Below are 25404 nucleotides of genomic sequence, written 5' to 3' on the forward strand. Positions count from 1 at the left end.
CCGTCCCTCGTGACGTTTTCCCGGCGACCCGTGCGCTTACTGCCGTGCAGGCTTCCAGGGCGCAGTGACGTCACGAGCGTCCCTCTTACGCAACCACGCGGCGTGGCTGTAGGGTAGAGGTCGGGGAGATACTACCTTTTCCAGGCTGAGGCTGTTCGTCGAAGACAAAACTAGAAAGGAGCAGGATCGGCAGGTGCGTGGTCATTTTATTCCACCTCCCGGCCTCTGCCTCCTCGGGGAGTTGGGCTAGGAGGTTGGGCCAGGCCGGGCGCACGGGTTGGTGCCTGGGCGGGAGCCGACGCCGCACAAACCTCCCCCCCGGGGATGGTCAGACCCTCGGCCACGCGAGCCTGCAAGTCCTACCGCTCATCGCTGAGTTGTCTGATTAAGAAGGGACAAACGATTGTTTTCAATGTTACAGTGTGTTTCTAATGTTTGTTGGGTAATTGCTTCCTTGTACATTATATGAACTTCCCTTACCCTCAGGTCTTTGATGAGCACCAACCATACTGCCGTGTCCACGGTCTTCTGAAATTTCACTCACCCAGCCTAAACTGTACCACTCTGTCTTGCCCACTTAAGTACATGGCATTGTCTTTCCGTTGCTTAATATGAAAATCTAAGGAGGAATCGTTCAAGTATCCTTCTCTTTCTTACATGGCCAATTTTCTATAAACCCTAATGGCTGCATGTTTAAAGCAAATCCATAATCAGATCTCACTACTCCTTTGCATAAAATTCTCCACGGCCTTTGCATTCCAAACTCCCAATCGTGGCCAGGAGGGTTCTGCTCCACTCTGCTCCACTCACTCTCTGGTAAGTCAAGCTTGTTCCCATTTTAAGAATTTGCACTCATTATTTCCTTTACCTGAAGATCTCTGCTCCTAAATCTGCATGGCTGACTTTTGCTCACTTTGTCTAAGGTTTCACTCGACCATCTGGTCCTTTCTGAGGTATTTCCTGGATTATTCAGTGACTTTTGTTTCATCCAACAAATACGCTGTATTTATTAACATTTAGCACCTGCTATGCACCAGGCCGTGTTCTAGGTATTGAAGGTGCAGGGGAACAATGGAAAACCCATGCTGCCTTGGTGCTGTTCTCCTGAATGACCCATTAAAGAATGGGCCCTAGGACTGCAGTGATTTGAGTTAGTGAGCAAAGGGAGAGTAGTGGAAAATGAGATCAGAGAAGTAAGGGAAAAGGGCTTTTTAAGGACTTTGGATGTTATCTGATTAAATTGAGAAATTTTTGGACTTAACTTGTTTTGTAATATCTTCCTGATTCTTACAGGGAAAAGGCAGGCTGTTACAGTAATTCAAACAAGAAATAATGGGGGCTTAAAATTGGGTAGTGTTGAAGGAAATCTAAAGCAAAGCTGATAGAATTTTCTGAAAAAACTAGATGATCTTGTGAGAAAATTAGGAACCAAGAATCATTCCACAAGCCAGGCATGGTGGCACATGCCAATAGCCCCAGCACTTGGAAGGCTGAGGTAGGAGGATTGCCATGAGTTCGAGGCCAGCCTGAACTACATAGCAAGATCTGGTCTCAAAACAAAACACAGACAAAAAAAGAATCATCCCACAAGTTGGATATGGTGGCAGGTATTTACGATCTAAGCGTTCTTAGAGGTTGAGGCAGGTGGATAGGAAGATTGCAGTTTTGTGTCTCACCTTAGGCAATTTAGCAACTTAATGAGACCCTGTCCCCAAACAAAAAAGGGCTGAGGATGTAACTCAGTACAGAGATCCTCGGTTCAGTCCCCAGTTCCACATTTTCATCGTTTTCAATGGCAGTCTCTTTCTGTGCACCCTCTTCTGGAACATGGGACCTCTCAAACCTCAGGTGTCCTCCCAGGCTGCCTACTTCAAGATTACTTTTAGGAGACAAATTTACTAGTGACATAATGATTTAGTGTTCTAAGGTCAAAAATTTGGACAGGGCATAACAGTTTGTGTTTGTTTTCAGCTCAGAGGCTGGGGCTGGAACCGTTTGAGCCTGGCAGTTGGTGTTGTCTGTCAGCTGAAAGCCTCAGTTCCTCTCTAGGGGGTTCCCTCTTTGTGGTCTCTGCCTGAGCTGGATTGGTTGTAACTCAGAGCATAGTGGTTGGGTTGAGTGAACACTCTGAAAGCAGAGTCAGTACAAGTATATGCTTTTCAGGACCCAGCCTGAGAAGCTACCTAGTGTTGCTTCCATCATATTTTGAGAGCAGTTACAGGGCTAGATAAGCTTAGCGAATAGAGAAATAGACCAGGAATGGCCGTGGCCATTTTTGGCAGATAAAATCTGTTACAGTTAATTTTTGGAGAAATCCATTTTTAAAGTTAAACATAAACTGCAGCATTAAATTATAATAGTGTTACTACTTACTGAACCCTTTTTCTGTCCTGTAAGGTAGATCCTGCGGTCCTTAATTTACAGATTAGAGAATTAGAACTCAGAAAATGTAAATAGCTTGCCTAGGTTCACATACCTCCATCCAAAAAACGAGCTTTTCTCAGTGCTTAGTGTCGCCACTTAGTGTTTGTTACTTGTAACATTTGCTTAACTGTGTAAGAGAAAGACTGCAATATGTTGGTTGTAGTGTATCCATTTTGACAAGATTCAGCCACAGTAGTAAAATTGATACTCTGACTCATTAAAATGGGCTCTGAGCCAGGCATTGTGGCACACACCTCTAATTCCAGGAGGATGAAGCAGAGGAATTGCGTCAAGTTTGAGGCCAGCCTGGCCTATGTAGTTCCAGGGAAATCTGAACTACATAATGAGATCCTGTACCAAAAAAGAAAAAAGCCTCTGATATTTGGGAGCAAAAAGTACAGAGTATTCATAATATAAGGTACTGGCACAGACTTGATCGATTGATTGTAGGTGGTGCTTTTCTGGTTCCATTTACCTCTAAATGTTTCTGTGGCTTGCTATCTAACACATGTTTTGCTCAAACACTGTTCTACTGCCCTAGAAGGGCTTTTCCTATCTGTTTTTAGAGGCCTTCTAGCCCTTTGCTTTCTTAATCATTTTTCTTCATTACCCTTTCCCATCTGACTTTAAAAAAAAAAAGTATCTGTGTCTTTCCAATGGCATATAACTAAGAAGATGGTAACTTTTTCTTGTTTCATTCACTGCTATATTTGCCGTATGTAGAACCATGAGTGGCATTGCAAAGTTGTTAAATATTGTTGGATGAGGGAATGAATGGATAGCTTGATGTACTGAACACATGCCAAGTTGTATGATTAATTAGCTTCATGTTTGCTTTAAAAAGTATCTGAAGACTTCAGCATTGCTGTTTCTCCCTTGCTTATATCCTAGCAGGTACTTAACTGAAAAGTCTCTGCCTCACTGCTGCAACCAAACCAGATGCCTTCTTCTACTTCATCAGACCAAGGAGATGATCAGGAGCCTTGTATTTTAAGATTTTCTGACTTGGATTTAAAAGATACAAATCTTACTAATCCTAGCATCGATCTCAAAGCAGAGTTAGATGGTATTATGAAGAAGAAATACTCATTTGCAAAGAAAAAGGTAATATTACTGTCAATGTTTTCATGATCATGAAGTAACTTATAGAGATTGGCCTCCAGCTCAAGGATTGGTCTAGTCAGGAGCATTAATCAGTGATACTAATGTGCACCAGGCAAAGGAGAATCCTGGGCAAGGTGTGATCTTGGACAGTTACGGTGGTGTTTAAGGAGAGTAGCTGGTACTAATGGTGCTCTTCTATGCCATTTATCCACTATTTTTAAATCATTGACTAAAACCTCCTCGTTCTAACAGTAGAGAACCCAAGGCTCAGAAAGGAAAATGAACTGAGGAAATGAAATTGAGACTTAGTTGTCTTGCCTTCAGTCTTTTGTCCTCGCTTACAGAGCCATCTGGCTCCGTGTCAGTGAAGAATAGATGCTTCTGTAACTTCCCAGCTGCCACCCCTCCACTCTCTTCAGTAACTTCAGTTTATAACAAATTATAAGAATTGTATGAGTGACCCACGTACTCCCTTTGTACAGAGACCCCATTCCCCAAGAGACTGGAATGGTCAAAGATAAGGTGGGAGCAGTGTACAGGGTGATGTTGTGTTGGACTTGTAGGCCACTGTAAGGGCTTTGCTAGTGACTAGGGAAAACCTTTGGAAGGTTTTGACCAGAGAAATGACATCTGATTTAGGTTTTAAAAGAGTTTTTTTGACTGAGTGGAATATAAATTGTGAGGATAAACATAGAAAGAAGGAGAGTAAGAGACCTAATCCAGGGGAGACGTGATGTTGTCTTAGATCAACAAAATGGTAGCCGGGGGAGTAATGGGGAATGGTTAGATTATGGATATTTGAGCCAGGCATGGTGGTGCATGCCTGTAATCCTCTCACTCAGGAGGCTGAGGCTGGAGAATTGCCACTAATTTCAGGTGAGCCCAGGCTTCAGAGTGAGTTCAAGGCCAGCCTAAACTACATAGCAAAACCCTGTCTTAAAAACAAGAAACAAAGATTATGGATATATTTTGGAAGTAGAGCTGATAGATTGGATGGAGGCATAAAAGAGTTCATGATCTATTTATGTTTTTGGTTTTTTTCATATGCCTATCACAATGGGCTACTGCATTTGCTTATCATAATTCTAAAGTACGTTTACATCTCATTGCTCTTGTAGAATTTCCTCACTTATTAATCATGGCTGCAATAACAAATAGACCCAATCTGTAGTGGGTTTAACACATTAGAAAGAGTTTGGGCTTGAGGACTCTGGTGGGTGGGTCGTTCCTGTTGACATACAGGTTCTCAGGGACTGAGACCAATGTTTTATTGTAGTCCTTAACAAATACCTTCCAAGGTTTCCATGTCAGTAATCTAAGGAGGAAGAGAGCATGCAGGGGGCACACGTGGAGGTTTTTATGGACCAGAACTGGAGGTGTCACCTGTCACATCCATTTAGATTCCATTGGAGGAAACTTGGTCCTTATAGCCAAGTTCAGTTGCAGAAAAGGAAGAAAGCAAAATGAATCTCGCTGGGCAGTAAAAGATTGTTTAAAACAGTCTTGCCAACTTCCTAAAAGACCCTTGTCCAATTTTGGCTATAATTGCATTAAATCTATGCTTTAGATTAAAGAATTGACATACTTATAATGCTTAGTCTTTTCATTTAGGTAAGATTTTAGTGGCCTTCAAAGAGGAAGAGTGTTGCAGACACTAGGGTTAGTATGAGTGAAAATAGAAGGGAGGGATGTTTAAGTCATATTAAGGGAACAGAGAAAACTGGTTTGATTCAACTAATAAGATTGTAAGAGGAAAAATAAAGATTAGGCTGAAAACAGGACGAGGAAACACATTGGAAAAGAATGATATTGTCTACATTCCGTACCAGACAAGGACATAAATCTAATTATGTCATTTAACATTTATATAATTCTTTATATCTTTTTCCAGATGAAAACGCAGCACCTAAGTGCTGGATAACTTTGCTAGTTTTCTGTCTGTTCGTAAAGATACAAACAGTAAACAGCAGAGCAAGTTTTTACAATTAAGTAGAAAAATGAAAATAGAAATGTTTATATTCAGAAGATGGGGAAATAGCACTTAGTAAGAGGACCATAGAATGTTTTATGTCAGAGGTGACTTCTAAAATGTATTCTGGAAGATTCAGCAATTCTACAGAACCAGGGCCACTAGAGTCTCACATCCCACTTACCAGGAACAGTATGGGCAGGAATGGGATGATGAAAACAGTGATGGGCCTGTGTTTGTCCACGTGTCAGACAGGTGTGGAAGAAGAGCCAGAAAAAGCTGGGAGAAGGCTACATGGGACACCATGCCTTACCATTCCAATTTTGGTGTGTGGGCTGCTGAAAACAGTACAAGGTCAAACTGAATTAAGTGCAAATATTCCGATACGACTTAGATTTTGCATCCTGAAAATAAATTATACAGCTGGGGACAGTTAAGCCTCCATAATGTAAAGACTCTGCTTTTAGCATCTCTTATGAAAGAACTTACTATCTTAGGGAATTCTTCTGTAGAATAGTAGAACATAAAACTAGAACCTCCTGTGAAAAGATAATATTAAGGATTTCATTGAAACTTCCATTAACTATAAACCTAAAATTATTTAACAATAATAATATAATTGCAGGCCTTTGCCCTTTTCGTCAAAACCAAGCAAGTTCTAGCCCCTCCTTTTGAATGTAAAGAAGAATGGTGGAAATGCTGTCAGCAACTATTCACAGACCCAGTCGGCATCCATAGACATGTGTCAACACAACATGCTGATGAAATTTATCACCAGACCGCTTCTATTTTAAAGCAGATGGCTGTGACATTGAGTACCTCAAAGAGTCTTAGGCCTGCAGATGGAAAGAACCCTCTGCAAGTGTACTTCACTCATAGCCATGAAGGGTCTGCCTGGCTCCCTGATATAAGCTGCTTTAGTCCTGATCTGCTAATAAGGTAAGATTTTCACTCTATACTTGGTTTAATTTTAAAATTATAATACTATGAGACACCCACTAAGTGGCTAAAATGAGAACAACCAACACTGGCAAATGTAGATGAGAATTTGGAAGAACTAGAATACCCAGTTAGTATTGGGAATGTGGCAGGGTATAACCACTCTAGAAAAATGCTCAGCAGGTTCTTGTTAAAAGTAGACATCTTCCCTGTGATCCACTTCTAGGTATGTAACACCACCACCACCACACCGACAGGAGCTGTGTCCACAAAAAACCTTGAACAAGACTGTCATAGCGCTTTTACTCCGTCCTTTCCGGTCTCCCTCTCCTTTCTTTCTGACACAGTCTCACTTAGTTGCCCAGGCTGGGTTTGAGTTTACAGTCCTGCCTCTGTCTCCTGGGATCACAGGCATGTGCTGCCATGCCCAGTTTTACAGGAGGATTTTTTGAGGCGTTAGATATGTCTTTTGATAGGTGTGTGGATTTCACAGGTATACCCAACTATCAAAATCAATCAAGTTATATGTATAATCTGTGTTTCACTTGTAAATTATATCTTTATTTAAAATTTTTAAAATAAATTCATTAAGTAGGTTAAAAACTAAACAAAAACCATAAAAACCCCTATAAGTTAGATGAATTTATGTGTACAAACCCAAAGGAGCCATTTATCAGAATTTATTTGGGTACCACATAGTGAATTTTTTGACATCTATAATTTCTTGGGTTTTTTCTTTTTCTTTTTTTTTTTTTTTTTTTTGGTACTGGGAATTGAACTCAGGACCTTGCACTTGCCAGGCAGGTGCTGTGCCGCTGAGCTATCTCCCTGACCCCTGTAATTTCTTTGGTTTAACTTTTTTCTTTTATTTTTTATTGGTGTATGTTTGTGATACATAGCAATTGTGTTCATTTTGGAAAGTTCATCCTGTATCTTAATCATGTTTGATCCCCTTTCCCTACCACCCTCCCCTCCCCTCTCTTCCCTTTCTCTCATCTCCTTCCCCATCTTCAAAAAGTCCGTCTCCTTGTTTCCCGCCCTCTCCTCTTTATTTTACTCTTTATCTATAATTTGGGTTTCTAAAATAAGAGAAACCATATAATATTTAAACTTCTATGTCTGCCTTATTTCACTTAACATTATAGTCTTAAGACATGTTTTCCTATAAATGACTCAAATTTATCCTTCTTTATGGTCATCTGATACTCTATTATGTGTACATTTTATCTATTCATCTGCTCATGGGTATCTAGACTGATTCTACAGTTTAGCTATTGTGAATTATGCTGCTGTAATCATGGGTATGCAATTACCATTATTACCAGAGTTGAATGAAATTTCTAGCTTGAGTTTTTTGCAAAATATTTCATATTCTGTACTAGTTTACATTCTCACCAGCAATGTGGAAAAGTTCTTTTATCCCCGCAATCCTCACCAGCATTTGTTTTTTGTGTTCTTGATGATAGCCATTCTTAGTGGAGTAAGATGACTTCTCAGAGTTGTTCTAATTCGCATTTACTTAAAGGCTGAAGTGCTGAACTTTTTTTGTGTACTAATTAGCTGTTAGTATTTTTCTTTTGAGAAGTATCTATTTCATTTGCCAATTTTTTAATTGGCTCATTTGTGGTTGTCTAATTTTTTTTGAGTTTTTTATCTATTCTAGATATTAGTTCTCTATCAGAAGAGTAATTGGCTAAAAAATGATCCCATTTTTTAGGCTTACTCCATTGATTGCTTCCCTTGCTTTGTAGAAGTTTTTAAATTTTTTTAATATCCCATTTGTTCCTTATGGTATTATTTCTTATGCTATTAGAGTTTGGTCCAGGAAATCTTTGCCTATTCCCCTGTTTTGTTACCTAGCAGTTTCAGTGTTTCCTTTTTATATTTAGGTCTTTGATCCATTTTGGTAAGTTTTTAGTATAGGGTGAGAAGTACGGGTCTGTCATTCTTCTGCATGTGGATAACCACTTTTCCCAGCACCATTTCTTAAACAGGCTGTCTTTTCTCTAGCGTATGTTAGCCCCTTTGTTAAAGATCAGACAGCTTAAGGTACATGGGGTCTATTGGTCTACAAGTCTACTTTTGTTACAGAACCATGCTGTTTTTGTTACTTTAGCTTTGTAGTATAACTTAAAATCTTAAATCTTGCTTTATTCTTCCTTCTCAGAATAGTTCAGTTATTCTGGGTCCCTTCTGGTTCCATATAAATTTTTGTTTTTTATCTGTGCAGAATGTTGTTGGTATTTTGATAGGAACTGCATTAAATCTACATATCATCTTTTGGTAATCTGGCCATTTTGACAATACTGATTCTAGCAGGCACAGGGGATGTCTTTCTATTTTCAGATGTCCTCTTTATCTTTTTCTTTAGAGTACTATAGTTTTCCTTATAGAGGTTTTTCACTTCTTGGTTAGGTTGATTACTAGGTGAATTTTTTGAAGCTGCTATAAATGGGATTATTTTAAACTTTTTTTCCCTTTAGATCACACTGTATTATGTCCTTTAGCTTCTTTTGTCTTTTTGAGACAGGGTCTTGCTATGCAGTTGAGGCTGTCCTTGAACTCACTTTGTAGCCCAGGCTGGTTTCAAACTCACAACAATCCTCCTGCCTCAGCCTACCGAGTGCTGGGATTACAGGTGTGTGCCACCACGCCTGGCTTCATTAGCTTCTTAATTTGATGAACATGGTTAAAGTTTTTGAGTATTTTATTATCAACAGTATGAAATTGGTGAGGTGTAAAAGTTGGTCCTGTGGGAGTAATCACCTCTCATAGGTAAGAGGATTATATGAAGAAATGCAAGGGAAATTCTTTTGTGTAGTTAGCAATTAAAAACAGGTACTACCTTGTGTTACTGGATAAGCCAGAATGAAGTAAACTTTAGCTTTCCTATAAATTGGAGTTGCTAATACCTCTCTCTTAGATGCAACCATTAAAGGAGGAGAGAACTCACTTTTTGTAAAGTAAGAAGTTCAGTGCATATATGTACTGTCTTCTGTAAAGAAAATACAAAAAGGAATTGGCTTCTCGCCTCAGGAGAATATAATGGGAACGAGGTAGGCATGATACAATTATCCCAGCTTCTTTCTTTTTATGGTTACCTTCCAGTGAATGTGTATGCCACATTTTATTGACCCATCGGTGGCTGAACATTGGAGGTGATTCTATATGGCTGTTAGAAATAATGTAATGATCACTGCTGTATATACAAATTGTTGTTGAAAAAAAAAAGGTAGGCATGAGATGCTCTATCTTTGCCTTACCCGAATACCATCTGAGTGTACTTCATGAAACTGTGGCCTTCTTACGCTGGTGACTCCAATGCTCTTTCCCCTTGTTTTTCTTTCTGTAGCGGCCATGATTGTGAAGAAGGAGAGGTGCTGCTTTATTACTGCTACCTTGACCTGGAGGATCCGCATTGGGTCTGTGCCTGGCAGACAGCTCTATGTCAGCACCTGCACCTCACAGGCAAGGTAACACATGCTCCACGTAAAACCGGCACGGGCCCGTTTTGACTCCCAGCCTTGGATTGCAGAACCCGTACTCATTCATTGTTGGATTCTTAGAAGTTAGGGAAATCCTGTGGGGCATTTTAGTAGAGAAACAGCTGTTAACTTGGTATTTTATAGGAGTATTTAATGCCATAGTCAACTTTTCCTTAACAAGCCAGAGAGTAAATATTTTAGACTTCATGTCAAGAAACTTAATACTGTTGTAGCTTGAAAGCAGCTATAGACAGTACCTAAAAGAGTGGCTGTGGCTATGTTCTGATAAAACTACTGCAAAAGCAAAGATAATTTGTTAAGCCCTGGATAGCAAAGCATTTGTAAAATGTCAATTTGAAAGGCCTTTCATAGATTGTAGGTATAGGTGTGATTCCAAGTTACTTCTGAATATTTTAGTCAGTGTTATCTTCTTCACCTGTACTAAGAAATTATGACTTTATTTGCTGTATTCATTTTATCACCAGGTCCTGCCCTTGACTCTATTCACTTCTCTTTTTCACTTCTACCACCTTAAACCAAGCCACCACCATCCCTTACTACGCATATCATAGCTTCCAACTTAATCTCCAGTCCGCCACCCTCCCCCACCCTTTACACAGGCAGATAAGGTCCTATCACCCCCCTTCAGTATGTCTACATGGCTGTCCAGCACCGGTGAGCTAAAACCCACATCCTTCACATGCCCTGGGTCCCTGTGAGACTGGGCCCTCTGCCTTGTAGCAGTATGGTCTTTCAGTTTCTTGGAACCCACTAAGGTTTTTTCTTTTTCTTTCCCCTTCATGTCTTTGGGCCTTTTTTCAGGTAAATTACAAGAAACTCTCCCACACCCACTGTATTTCTCAAGACTAATTTTTACTCAAGCCTCAGTTCTTTGAGGAAGTTTATGTGACCTTTGTAAAAGAGACCTTTCTGCGATCTAAATGCATTTCTCCCATTATGCTTTCTCTTGACATGTAGTTATAGTCATAGCACTTGTACGTTTGTAACTCTTAGTATGTGTGACTTTGCTTAATCTCTGAGTTTCACCAAGAGAGGAAGAATTCTATGTTTTTTCTAACCACTGTATCCCTAAGTACTCACAATCTCTGGTGTATAGTAAAATAAATTAGTAAATATTTATGGAATAAGTATATGTCAACATTTCAGAGAACTTCCATACCTTGAAAGATGAATGCTTTCTCAGACAGAATGTACAAAATCTGAAATCAGTCCCTTTTCTTGGTTTGGAGGCAGATTATTTTTCTTGGTTCAGCCTAACTGTGAGCTAGCAAAAGTTCTACCCACAAGGTGGTAGCATCTTCCTGGATCTCAGGTCCAAATTCCTAGGCTTCAAAAATGCATGCTAATTTAGTGACATTGTTTTGTGCTGGTGGATTTCGCAGAATATTGGTGCTTGGTTAGGGAAAAAGGAGAATTTAAAATTTCTGGAATTAAGGAAAGGAGATTTTATGCCTATTACTTTATATCTTATGGCCTCAAGAAATTTGAGGGGATACACAGAAAACTGGAAAGATCTGATTAGAAGATTTGGACCTGTAAGATACGGTTTTGAACCCTAGATTGCTGTCAGTCTACTTGTTGTCCTTGGGTGAGTTCCTTGATTTCTCTGAGCACCTGTGTTGTCTTTTCTGTAAGATAGTGCTTATGACATGTGTCTTTCCAGATTATAGTGTAAAGCTTCTGTCTTCTAGCCAGTGCCCAATAAGTGCTATTACTTCAGTGTCTTAGATATTATAAGGCGCCCCCCCTTACCAAGGCGCTGTCTTAAAAATTTTATATTCAAGAATTGTGGCAATTTGAAATCTAAGACATGTATAGCAATTGCTCTGTCCTAGTTATATAAGGAATAGATGTGGTTGCCATTTATTTGGGCTCTGAGACTAAAGAGGAAACAATCTGCTAGCCTGCCTAAAAGCAGTCACATAGGTATGTACCTTATCATAACTGCCTCAAACTGTTTTAGAGTGGATTTCCTGACCCTTTGGGTAGTTCAGCTCCATCTGTGTGTATGGGTAACAGCATGTGCAGTAGAAGTGGCATAACTTTCTCGTTCTTGTCCCACATCTGAAGCAGGCTATACTAGACTCCAGCACTCTTTCTTATGTAATATGGATGAAATTTAGAATTTTCATCATGGAACTTCGGACAGCCACACCTGTGAGTTGCCGTTGGCTTGAGAAGAATTAGGTTAAGTAAGGCAACCACTGAAGTTCTTCTCTGGGAACCTGAAAATAGACAGCCACTTAAAGCTTTCAAATTCTGTTGTATTTGTATATTAATAGCAGAGACAATAGGACCTTGATTTAAATCACTTCTCTTTCCAGAGAGTACCTTGATACCACAGAGTACTACACTTGGTAGCACTTTCCTAGAGATGGTTCCTTTCAAAGATGATCTATTTTTAAACTCATCTGAAGGATTTTGCAGTACCAAAACAACCGGCTTTTCAGGGCCACCAGATCATGCCCCTGGAAGGTAGATGCCATACCCTAGGCTCTAACATCCTTTCAACTAACAAAGCATTTCAAAGAGAACATGGAGTTTGAAAAGACGAGCCTGAATGTGCACACACTTACTCACCAGCCTGTAGTGAGTGCCCACTGTACAGCAGGCAGTGTTCTAGGCACTGGAGATACATCAGTGAGCCAGACACACGGCCCTCCTGGGACTTGAATTCAGGGAATAGGGGTTGCAGTGGTGGTTTCCCTCCAAGCACTACGAAGAGATGCTACATATACTTTAGGGTGCCTGTACTTTAGGGTTTGAGTAATATCTCCTCAGTAAGTGTCTTTTTTTTTAAATCCAATTTTGATGTTCTTTTGTCCTCTTTTTATCAATATGAATAAATCAAAGTTCAGAGAACTCAGTTAACCTTCTGAGGACAACATGGCAAGTAAGTGGCAGAGCTAAATCATGATCCTAAATCTGCTGGCCTCTGAAGGACTGTTATACCACGTGGACTTAGGTTAAGCTCCAGATTCACCACTTTGGCTATTGAATGACTGCAGCTCTGTAGCAGATGGGTTTTCAAGAAGTTTTAGTCAGATTGTCTTGTTCTGCATGCGTGAACTGAGTGTGTCATCTGAAACACGGGTATTCTTGTCTGGTAACGTCGTGGCTCAACTTTTCCTGTTAATTTCATCAACCTAATGATAACTAAGAATGTGTTCTGTTTCCTGTTTCTCATTATCTTGTGCCTCAGGTTCGAATTGCTACTGAAGGGATCAATGGGACAGTTGGTGGGAGCAAATTGGCCACCAGACTCTATATGGAAGTCATGCTTTCTTGTCCGTTATTTAAGGATTATCTGTGTAAAGATGATTTTAAGGTAAGAGAAATCTAAAATAAAAAGATCCAGAACTGTCTGCTTCTGCCTCAGTACAGGTTACTGAAGAGGAGGTCACTGTAGAAAAGTAAGCAGTGCCGTATCAGCCCTCTTTGTCCTTTATGTCATGGGGCATTGCAGTGGAAGGAGCATGCTCAGCCCTGCTCTTCCAGTGAGTCACTACATGACCTGTGCCAGCTGGTGCCCACTCTAGACCTGAGTCTCCTTCACACACAAGAAGGATGTTTTAGCTACACAGCCTCAGACTCTAAAACGTGAATGTATTTGTTCTCTTCAGAGGCTCCCTGACTGTCTTAGCAGATCACTGTGATTTACTATGTTTTCAGTAAACCGGGAATTAAAAGATGCGCATGACATATGAGGGAGCGAAGCTTTTGGCTCTCACAGCTGAACTGTTTGAGCGACTTTATGCTTTATCATAGTAAGTGATAAAGTGATGGTCACGCTGGCGGGTAAGGCTCTAGAACAAAAGCCAGGGTGTAACTGCACATTGGAATTTCTCTGTGGTGCTTTTGGTTTTATACTTAAATACGTATAGCCATAGAAATACAGTATTTCTGCACACTTTCGAAGTATGCAGCTTTTATTGATATATTGAATTATCTAAAACATTCTGGGCCCTGTCTGATACATTGAGGTTCCTAATTTTTTTTTTTTTTCTCATTTGAGGTTTCTTACGATTTCATCATATTACAAAACAGGTCTTAATTCTTACATTCTTACTTGTCTTACACCTGGCAATGGGACAGGAAGACTGTATTCTGTTTTGTTTCTCATTGGCTAGACCAGCAAAGGAGGAGCTCACTGTTTTCCAGAATTACGTGTTGGTGTATTTGAAGAAATCGTGCCCATGGGGATCAGCCCCAGCAAGATCTCCTACAAGAAGTCTGGTATGCTTGTTTGTAGAAAAAGAGTTGGGCTTTTCACTATACGGATAAAAGTTAATGGACAAATGAGAAGATTAGACACGGTCATTAAGAGCCATGATGAATCTTCTAAGTAGTTGTGGGGTGGCCAATGTTTGGGTCCATCTAGTGCTCAGTTTGTTTTTTGCCTATGGTGTTTGTGGTAAGTGAAGACTCCTTGGAATGAGCTATCTTATTCTTCTTGGTGATGGTTTGATAGGAAGTTTGTTTTATTTTTCCAAAGATAGCCATTTGGGAAGAATAATTATTGTAAATAATTCATCTGCAAAATAGAGCACATAGGCTTTTTACCACAGAGAGCAAGTGGCTTTTAAAACCAAAGCAGTTTGCAGTGTTCTAGAATATTTTCTTAACTTTTTCTCTGATGATTATAGATGACTGAAAGACATTTGTGTGGTGTTTTCTTGGTTTTGTTTACTTTTTACTATGAAAATATCTCCAGTATTAAAAAGAGTAGAGGAAATAGTACAGTGAACTTCATGCAGCTTTAGCGGTTAGCGATTCATGGCCAACTTAGATTTGTATCCTGTCCAAGTCCTATCCTGGACCATTTTGAACAGAATCTAGTGTCATCTTACTTACAAACACTTTAGTAGGTATCTCTAAATGATTAATATTTGTGAAAACTGTTAACTGTAAAACTGTTGTCAAACCTAAAACATTTTAGCCATAATTTCTTAATATCAGATGTCTACTCAGGTAATCCCAGTTGTGTCCTCATTTTTTAAGTTTCCATTCAGATTCATATAAGACCTGTTCATTGTGATTCATCAGTGGTGTCTCTTTAATGTCTTCATAGTTTTTGAAGGAACTGGGTCATTTGTAGCATTTCTCATAATCTGCATACTGCCGATAGTATCCCTTAGGATATTCCTTTGTTCCCTGTGTTTTCTATCAGTTGGTAGTTAGATTTAGAATACTGTTAATAGAAATATATGATCCACTTGATACAACTTTACATGCTCTTTTAACCACATATAAAAAGTAAAAAACCAATTTAAGTAATATGCTTTATTTAGTGCAGTGTATCCAAAGTATTATTTCATCGTGTAATCAAAATAAAAATTATTGTTGAAATAGTTTACTTTTTTCATGCTAAGTACTTGAAATCTAGTTTGTCACCTTTACTGTAGCACGTCTCAAACCACAGTTTAAGTGCTTGTCAGCCACAGGTGACCATGGCTACTATGTTAGACAGGTCGGGACCAGAGACTTGATCAGAGTCAGATTTGATTCCTTTTTTTCCTTCTTCTCCCAGCCCCTGTCCCCTGCCCCCAGACTGTTTCATAGGTAGTGCTGTCTTCCATCAGGAAGTAAAGAGGACTCCTTGACTATAAGGTACTCATTTTTAGTACATACTTAAAAGAAGGCTGTGAATTAAGTCATAGGGAAATAGGAACATACAAGCATTAGGAAAGAGACTCATGATGAGAAGATAAGAACCTCAGCGTGGTAGAACACTGAGGAAAAGCAGTGGCAAAATCCCCCACCGTGGCAAAATCCCAGTGTCAGATTCCCCCAGAGTTCCTCATAGTCTGCTGAGATGCCCTGGAGCCCCAAAGGTACAGGAATGTTTCTGTCCTGGACTGTCGAGAGGCAAAGGGTTCTGCCACACTGAGGTTCTTACCTAATATTTACCTGCAGTCCCATCCTACAGCTTTCCTATCCCTTTTCTCTCTCGCTGGCCCTTCTTCTCACGTGTCCTTCCTGTCGTCAGTCCTTTCAGTCCTTTTCTCTTTTGCTCATACACACAAATGTAGACACTTCCTAGTGGAAGACTTACTCTTCTACGGTCTCCTTATCCTTTGTGCATTTAAAAAAAAATTCCAGCTTTGTGTTCTCAGCTGTGGTAGGCCAGGGTTCTTAGCCTGGAGCTCGGGCTCACCTTGGTATAGAACATTTAAAGCCTGTGGTCAAGCACATCCATGCCAGAGTGCCTTTGTGCACAGTGACAGTAGCTCAGTAGCCATTTCCTGACCCACGAACGACCATATGATGGGCCCACAAACCCAAATGGATCCCAGTTACCTGGTTTTTATTACTGGGGTTAGGTCAAGTGTAAGGGTACAAAAATTAACTATTTCTGAACTGCCAGATCTCCATAGTCCTTGTCTTAGGAGGGAAATTCAGGATACCCAGAATTGTTAAGTTATTTTCTCATGACCTTCAAATACTGTTATTAGGAGACAGTTGTAATTATTAGAAGAGGTTTGGATGGAAAGGAAGCTGACACATACGTCACGTTAAGCCAGTTGGGATTTGGTTTTGTTTATTTTGTTTTAACATAAGTTTCTGGTTTTGTTTTAGGAATTCACTTATCCCCAGGTGAATTTCATAAAGAAGTAGAAAAGTTGTTATCTCAGGCAAGTCATGAACAAAGCGATACTATCTTACTGGATTGCAGAAACTTCTACGAAAGCAAAATAGTAAGTAAGAGCCAGAATTGAGTTTGGTGAAATGGTAGGTCTCCCTCTTTCCACAGCATGACCTATTTCCCAAGGGTAGCTTGTGGCATAGGCGTCTCCTTTCATTACTAGCAGCTTCAAAGAAAACCTGAGCCCTTGAACTCAAGATCTATGAGAAGTCTAAGAAAATATGAATTAAATACATGTTCGCATATAACATACTTTTGACTCCTATGAGCTTACCCTGGACATGTCGATGATCTTGTGAAGTTGGCCCCGGGTAGCCTGTCCAGTTCCCTGTGGACTCTGTAGGAAGGTGACCTTGGACCATAAGCCTTGTTTTTAGTTCCGGATCTTGGTTAAAAGGTCAGAGTATGGGGTGGCAACAGCAACTGGCACATACTCTTCGCTAAGGTGGGACTTGTTTGACACAGAGAACCTTTGTTCCTTTCAGGTATGTTTTTCTGATAATTTTTCTTCTCGCCACTTCTGCATTGTAGGGACGATTCCAGGGATGCTTAGCCCCAGACATCAGGAAATTCAGTTACTTCCCTAGCTATGTTGACAAAAATCTAGAGCTTTTCAGAGAAAAGAGAGTGCTGATGTACTGCACTGGGGGCATCCGTTGTGAACGCGGTTCAGCCTACCTCAAAGCCAAGGTGAGCCACCACCCTGGAGGCACTGCAATCACAGAGGTGAAAAATGATCCACCAGTAGCCGGTGTGAAGCTTTCCACTCCCTCCTTGTCCCTTTCTTCACCCCGAGCTAGCCCAAGGATTTATTTTACCTTGTATGGTCCCAGCAGAGTGCAAAATAGGAGGTTCTTAAATCTCAAGATGTGAAAAGCACTCAGCAGTCTTAGAGAGTCACCAAGTACAAAAGAGAAAGCTTAGTTTAACATCTCCTTTCTCCTAATCCTTTTGCTTGATCCTGAGAAGAACAGATTCAGTAATATCACATGTCCCAGCAGATGTCTTCCTATATTTAGGGGGTAGCAAAAATAGTTGAGCTTCCCAGGATCTTGGAGCGTGAAGGCTCTGACTGCTGTCATCACCCATCCCCCCAGTAGGCGAGGCCTGGCCTTGTTAGTTTCTTGACGGTTTGATCACCCTGAGTCCTGCAGGGGGAGCCAGAAGCCCCTGGCTGATAGCACAGACAGGGAATTCCCTTGGCACTCTGGAGCTTTTAGGTTTCTGTGTATTTCTTCAGATTTCGTCTGGTTTTTCCATACCCAGGGAGTGTGTAAGGAAGTGTTCCAGCTCAAGGGTGGTATCCACAAGTACTTGGAAAAATTTCCTGATGGCTTTTACAAGGGGAAGTTGTTTGTTTTTGACGAGCGATATGCCCTGTCCTACAACAGTGACGTGGTATCAGGTAGGTCAGAACAGGGCTGGAACCCCCACTGAAACCCCACATACCATCAATTCACCATTGTAGAAATGCTGCACAGGGAGGGCAGGCCATGCTGATTGCCTGGAAAAACAAACCAGGGAAATAAGTTCATTGTGTCACTGTTTTTGCAGCGGTTGGTAATGGAGCAGTGGAGCAGACATCCCTGGACAAGGGATCAGGAGGCCTATGCTGGGCTCCTGGCTAAGTATTACTACCACGCAAGTCCTTTAAAGTGGGCATAGGCTTACGTACCCCTCTTGCCTACCAAGAGCTAGGCCTAATCTGGGCTCAATATATAGATTCAGGGATTCTGTGAATTTGGATAGGAAAGTTTTTGTTTTCAGTAACTCCTCATGAAAATTAAGCATTTCCTTCAGTTATGAATATAGTCAACAAGCCAGTTCTGTTAGATGCACCTGGGACTTTGTCTTCCAGAAAACTCACATAATTCACAGTACTTTGAATTATGTTACAGTTATATGTCAAAATAGCATTTATATTCATCTTGCCTCACAGTGGAAATAGTTATTAGGTTCACCATTAAGTCTTATTATTTAGTGTGTTAATAACACCTATTTCACCATATCACAGATTTTGGAAAATGTTTTGATATTTTGTATTTCTGCACAGTTTATTTTCTTTGTAATATGTCTGTGTATTTAACATAATTTTGTCCAAGACAGAATCCATAGTCTTCACCAGGCTGCCAAGTAAATCCATGACAAAAAATAAAAAGATTTATTTTTTATTTTACCTGGTTTAGGTGGTCTGTGGACACATGCAACATGCATTTACTTTTTAATAGTGGGTGGGACACTCAAAGGGGAGAGCTGACCCCAGGGGCGGAGTCAGGAGTGTTTAAGAGGGTGGCCAGCACAGACAGCCTCTGGTTTGGCTGCAGTGTGGGGCTCACACTGGTACAGTGGGGTGAATCAGGCACCGGCAGGCAGTGAAAGATGGATAGAAGCAATCCTTCAGAATGGTGGCTCTTGCCCCAGACCTTAGTGGCTGCTGTAGTTTCTAGAACTCTTGTGAATAAGGACTGAGGTAGAATTCTTCTCAGATACAATGAGTAAGATTTTGAGTTTGATTGTCTTGTGTCCTTTTTGATTTTTTAACTCATCATAGGGGCCATATATTTCTTACTGAAAACATTTTTGACCTTTCTTGGAGCTAGATGTAGTAGAAATTGTAAATAAGTAGGAAGAGTGGGTTGGAGAGATTTCAGAGGAAATACTGGTAGGCCTTGATGAGTGCCTGCATGGGAGCGTGAAAGGGAGAAAAGGCCCAAAGGTAGCTTAAGTAAGCGAGGTGCAGAGACCTGAGGAAGGCTGGTGTTATCAACATGACAGGAGGCAACGGGCTAAGAAGGAAGATAATGTGCACTGGGAGGTCAGGTGTCCCGGCCACAGCCAGAGACTCAGGCCCAGGAGAGAGGGGTGTGCCTTGCAGAGGGTGAATACAAATGTGGAGTCATCTTGTATTCAGGTGTGTTGTCCTTACTGGAAAAGGGGATGATTTAATGGGAAAGACCATTTAACAAAGCATTGGCCAGTTTGGAGGTAGCTAGTGGCAGAAAGAAGCATTAATACCCATTTTCTGGATGGGAAAAAGAAAAATGGGTCAGTTAATACTAAATTCAGAAAGATAATTTCCAGAAGCAAATCCCTTTTCCCCCATACAAAAGCAAGGGACAGCATTTTCTCTGTTAGTAGACAAGAGATGAAGTATATAGACACTTCCCCAGGGCCAGCCGAATGTATTAGATCCTGATGAGTGAAGAGTAATATTTAGGAACTGGAGAAATGTGTGTCTACGTGTGTATGTGTAACGAGGCTTTTTTCTTTTCTTCCCCAGCATGTTCATACTGTGGAACCCAGTGGGACCAGTATAAACTCTGCTCCACTCCCCAGTGTCGCCAGCTCGTTTTGACCTGCCCTGCCTGTCAAGGACAAGGATCCACAGCCTGTTGTGTCACATGCCAAGACAAAGGAATCAAGCGGGCTTCAGGACCTACCCAGGACAGCTTTAAAGAGGAATGTGAGTGCACAGCCCGGCGGCCACGCATCCCAAGGGAACTCTCACAGCATGCACAAATCCCTGTAAACCTAGAACCAGGGCCCACTGTTGGTGAGGATGGGCCTTTGCTTGTATGAGTGGCATAGTCAGTATTCCCCAAGCCTTCATAAAGATTTGGGGCAGCTATGCATAGGAAAACGTCACGGTCAGAGAAACAGAAATTGAGAGCTTCGGTGCTGGTCAGTACCATCACGGCAGACTGGTCACCGTGTCGGCCACCTGTGCATCACTGCATGGGAGAGGAAGCTGAAGATGCTAGAGGGAAAAGGGCAGGCTGCACGGGATCCCAAAGCTGTTGAGGGATAGAGTCTTGAGCCTGGTGACTGTGTCATGCCTGTTTCCTGCCATGCAGTAGTGGTGTTAATAGTCCTTGTCCTTCTTAGTAGACCTATCTGTCCTGCTGGCAAAAGTGTAAAAGCTCTAGTTCTGCAAGTAAGCTGCTAACCCAAGTCAGTTAGGTCATCTGCTATCTTCCTCTGACCCCTGACCTGACAGGCTCTGTAAACTGGCATTTGACCCTCTTCTTGCTTCTTCAAAATTTCTTGGAAAAGCCTCACCCGTTCCTTTACCTGTGATCTATGACACAATTGAGTACTTGGAGCAAAGAACATATGACCCACATAGTCTAAAATATTTTTAATCTGACCCTTCCCAAAAGAAGTTTGCCAACCCTGGGTCTAGACCCATAGTTCATCTGATGGGGACAGCCTTAAAGATATGATCCGCCTTATTTTTTATTGATTTTGTTTCTGTGAGACATTTCCTCCTAGGAGCCTTGCTTCCCCCAGTATGTACTCTCTTAGCTTTCATGTGTTGTCTCTGAGACATTCAGATAAGCTCCAGGCACTGGCATTTGAGCAGCAATTTTTTTAGATCAGCACCTGGGGCACAAGACACTGCTTTTTTTTTTTTTTTTTTTTTTTTTTTTTTTTTTTTTTTGGTTTTTCTCTGGTGCCGGGAACCGAACTCACTACCTTGCGCATGCCAGGCAGGCGCTTTTTGCCGCTGAGCTAAATCCCCAGCCCCTCACAAGACACTTCTTAATGAGGTCATTCAGCACTGCCATGGTGGCCATCCAGCCTCCTGGCCAGCACGTGGTAACATGTCTCTGTCACACAGGACCCAAGAAACACATACACAGCCACACATAGACCAACAGATTTAATATAATGTCGCAGTTTCCAGTGATGCAGAATGCAGCTGCAATTGTGTTTCAAGGAGAAGCCAAGTGGGGATGGCCACCCTGCAGCGTGGTGCCACTTCTGGGCCCATTTGCAGCCTCAGTAGACACTCTTCATAGTGGTAAGGCCCTGGCTCCACCTCTAGTTACCCTGTACTGTCTATATCATTATAGTTCAGTGTGCAAGACTTTGCGTTTTTCATCAGAAGCCTCATAATCTGTGCTCATCCACTCTTTGGCCTTGTCTGTTACCATACGATCTGCTGAATCCCTAATAAAAGTAACTGCCCAAAGCAGCAAACAAAAATATTAGTTAAACTGGCACCGTGGTATATTAAAAGGCACAAGGGTAGTGTGGCTTGACATTTTTGCTGGCTGCCAAATGATGTGTATGGTGTTAAAAAGGGATTCAGTAGAAACACCAAAATTACATTTTTAGAATAGTCATCTTTAGGTAATTTCACCAGGATTTCCTAATGTCTTTTTTGTTGTTGTTGTTTTGTTTTGTTTTGTTTTTCTTCTGGTACCAGGAATCGAACTCACGACCTTGCACTTGCCAGGCAGGCGCTTTGCCGCTGAGCTAAATCCCCAGCCCCCCTCATTTTTTAATACCTAGATTTTTTGCATTATTGTCCTTCAGGTACTTCATTTGCAGGCCTAAGATCAGCATTGATTTGTCTAGTAAGTGACGAGACAGGACGTTGAAGTTTGTAAGCTTGGCCATGCCAAATACCATAGCCACAATGGACTAGAAACTCACCCTTGCAGTGGCCTCACCAAAGCCATTTCCCCGCCATGCAGCAAGCATTTGGCCACAGGCTTTCACATCCATTCATCAGGGAAACTGTCTTTCTGACTCCAGTGTTCAATTATAAATACATCACAGATGTTCGTAAAAAACACTGAGGAATATGTTTGTTGTCTAGGGTGATTTTTGAGTCTTGAAATTTCATTGTTGCCTTTTTCTACCATTTTCCCCATATCCAGCAAAAGGAATCTTGTTTTTTGATTTCTAGCAGTCTATGACTTCAGTCTGTCTGTCTTTCTTGGGGGTAAAATTGTGGTTTTGATTCAGTAACCAATTTGGCAACTTTAATCTTGAGGTTCTTAAAATTTAAAGGAGGGTAAGTGAAGAGTGATTCGTTGTTCTTTTTTGCTAAATAGCTAAGATCAAATTTGTAATAAAGTGTTTTATAATACTTCCCAAACTAGTCAAAGAGCGTGCTGTTTATGTGTGCCATGTTGTGTTATACATTACTTGAAACACCGCACAGCAAGGCCACCAATCAGGGTTTCTGGGGTTAAGTCACTGCTGCTGTCACATCATCTGCAGGAGGATCTGCCAGTTTGAGGGCTTCTTTGTTTTTAATAACCATACTGAACTTCTATGACTAAAGAAAAACTTCACATTACCCATATTTTATAAAATTTTCAACTACAACCACTATTTAACCTAAAACCTTAGTGCATAAGAACTGAACCACAAAAGATTTGTGCCAGCATTTTGCCTCCTGGTCTCCACTGCAGAGCACAGATGGTCAGTAGAACATGTCCAGTTCAAAGGCATGGTCTTCACCGCCACACACTAGACGCCACTGCGGCATTTGGGAATGATGGGCCCCGTCAAGTCTGCAAGCCTCCTCTTCCTCACTGGAAAGGAATGGAGATGAAATGTCAGCCAGTTGTACCTGTGCACCAGGCACCACCATTTAGCACTGTAGCACCACCACTTAGCACTGTAGGTATGTATCATCTAAGCAGCCAGAAACTTGGTGATTGTCACAGCTAGAAGGGCATCACAAGTTGCCTGTACCCACCTCCCTCTGAATTCCCCACCTCTTCTGGCCAGTTGAATTATCAGTCGGGTCTTCATGAAGCACTTAACTATTCACCTATCTAATTCAGTAGCATTTTCTGAGTGTTCCTATGTGCCAAATACAGGAATCAGAAAGAGACAGCATAACAGGGCCAACGTGTACAAACAGTAACCTCGATAAAAGACCAGAAGTACCCTGGCGGATCCCTGTGAGGTGTGAGAGGCACATGAATGAGGTAGTCAGATCTCCCCAGGATAGGCAGATGACAGGTCAGCTGAACTGCAAAGAATAAAAGAGCAGAGGATGGGAAAGAAGGGGGACACTCAGAGACATGGCCTTCTGAAGGTAAGCTTGTTCCTGGCTTCCTTGCGGGCACTCAGAGTGCCTAGAATGGATGGTACTAGCTTATCTGGATGTCATAAAATGAATCTGGCAGGACTCACCAAGTGAAGGCCTCTGGATGGAACCCTCTCTTAATGAGGTGATATGTACAGGCTCTGCAGCCAGACTGTCAGTTCAAATCCCAGTTCTGCCCACTTCCTGCTTCTGCAGAGCTGTGTCCTTACTGTAAGGTGCGGATACTGCTAGCATGCCATGGTGGGGCGGATGACATAAATTAATAAGATGGAAAGTGTTAGGACAGTGCCTGACTCAGTCAGGGCCTTGTGACTTAAGGGATGTGGGATCCATGTGGAAGAGTTGAGCCTGAGAGAAATAGGAGCCCAGCAAGGCTTCTGAGGGGGGAGTGGCAGGACGAGCTTTGGGGTGAGTGGTGCTGCAAGGTCCTTGGCCTGCAGGACCTGGAGGCCTGGGGAAGTTGCGGGAAGCCAGGTGGATATGATGGGCTTCCCCTGAGGCAGGCGCTGTACTGGATAGCAGGAGTGGGGGCGGTGTCCAGGGAGAGCCCAGAGGTCTGGCTTGAGTGGCTGTGGGGAAAGTAGTACCCTTTCCTGAGATGGTTTGGGAGAAACACAAAGAAACTGATTTGGGATCCAGCCTTCTCATTTCTGGGTGTTTACTGGCTTTGTCAAAGCGATGTCTGTACTCCCATGTTCACTGTATGCTGTTCCCAGTTGCTAAGACATAGAATCAGCTTCAGTGTCCACCAGCAGATGAATGGGTAAAGGAGATGTGGGATATATACACAATACTGTTTGGCCTTAAAAGTAGATATTCCACCTTTGCCACAATAGGAGGAACTAGAGCACCTAAGCCAGGCCCAGAGAGACTGAAATCACATGTTCCAACATGCATGTGGAGTCTAAAACAGTGGAGCTCACAGAGGTAGAATGGTGGTGGCAGGCTGGAGGGTCGGGGAGGAGTGAAGGGGTGAAAGTCAAGGGACTCAAGGCCTCACACAACAGGAGCTGAGTACTACTTTTGAGACCTACCGCATAGCATGGTGGATTTTATGCTCAAAATTGCTAAGGAAGTAATTTTCAAATGTTCTTACCACCAGAATGGTATTTGAAATGATGGGTATGTCAACTGGCTTGATTTAATTATTACACATTGTATTCATAAATCATCACATCAGTATATAAACATATACAAGTAAAAATTGTCAATAAAATTAAAGAACTCTGTTTGAGGTGCCTGTTAAAAATCTCTTAAGGATGAACTTGAGACTTTCATAGGTAGATGGATGCAACTTGAGACCGTATTCATAAGTGAAATAAATCAGACTCGCATGTGTAAACACTGTATTGTGTCCCTGACATGAGAAACTGAAAGAGTAAATAAGGCCTAAAATGTACAATAGATATTGTGAAATGGGCTGAAATTGTTCAGAAGGAAAAAGGAACTAGGATGAGGAAAAGGATGGACGGGAAAGGGGAAAGATGCAAGGCACTTATGCCATTAGTGTCTCTTAGTTCATTGAAAAGGAAGGTTTGGGCTAATACTGATTGGAGAAAATTTTAATGCTTATGTCTTGTACTCTGAATAGCTACTTTAAAGATAACAATATGCAATGTATTAACTATTGTTATTCTACCATTACTTTGTCATGAAATTTTGTTTTACCTTTTTACCATAAAATAAAAAAAATTTAAAAAAAAACAAAAGAAAGGTCTTTCGGGAGAATACAGTAAAAAAGCAACTTTCCTGGAAAGGGCTGTTCTCTGCTTTTACATGTGTTACTCCCTCTCCACGCCCCTCTGCATCCCACCTGCTGTCTTAACTTGCAGGCTGCACTTCACATGTTAAGTGGAGGAGGCTCTGGTGGCAGGTCTGAAGGCCCAGCAAGCGACACTTGCCTGGTGTTTGCTATAAATAGTGTGCAGATAGCAGTCGTCTGAGGCACTGTGTGGGAAAA

General features: G+C 41.5%; 2 protein-coding genes across 6 annotated transcripts in view; one reads left to right on the forward strand and one right to left on the reverse strand.

The window, feature by feature from the left end:
* Positions 1 to 77: 77 nt before the first annotated feature.
* Tstd2 (thiosulfate sulfurtransferase (rhodanese)-like domain containing 2) lies at positions 78 to 21023 on the forward strand. 5 transcript variants are annotated; one of them, XM_005382847.2, is made up of 10 exons: positions 78 to 193; positions 3319 to 3528; positions 6294 to 6436; positions 9789 to 9909; positions 13145 to 13270; positions 14073 to 14178; positions 16522 to 16640; positions 17120 to 17278; positions 17855 to 17993; positions 19869 to 21023. In XM_005382847.2, exons 2-10 carry the CDS (start codon positions 3364 to 3366, stop codon positions 20165 to 20167), a joined length of 1377 nt encoding a protein of 458 aa, XP_005382904.1. In that variant the 5' UTR covers positions 78 to 193; positions 3319 to 3363; the 3' UTR covers positions 20168 to 21023. The 5 variants fall into 5 exon arrangements, with proteins under 5 accessions (XP_005382904.1, XP_005382905.1, XP_005382900.1 ...); XM_005382848.2 differs by having other exon boundaries at positions 6297 to 6436; XM_005382843.2 differs by having other exon boundaries at positions 79 to 193; positions 3316 to 3528; positions 6123 to 6436.
* A 213-nt stretch (positions 21024 to 21236) lies between these two features.
* Positions 21237 to 25404, reverse strand: part of Tmod1 (tropomodulin 1) — a 74117-nt gene continuing 69949 nt past the window's right edge. Inside the window, exon 10 of the mRNA XM_005382850.2 lies at positions 21237 to 22920. Within this exon, the coding sequence (XP_005382907.1) occupies positions 22856 to 22920 (65 nt within the window). The 3' untranslated portion in view covers positions 21237 to 22855. The remainder of the gene's footprint in view (positions 22921 to 25404) is intronic.

The sequence above is a fragment of the Chinchilla lanigera genome, unplaced genomic scaffold (genome assembly GCF_000276665.1).
Source record: "Chinchilla lanigera isolate Chin_1 unplaced genomic scaffold, ChiLan1.0 scaffold00018, whole genome shotgun sequence".
NCBI lineage: Eukaryota > Metazoa > Chordata > Mammalia > Rodentia > Chinchillidae > Chinchilla > Chinchilla lanigera.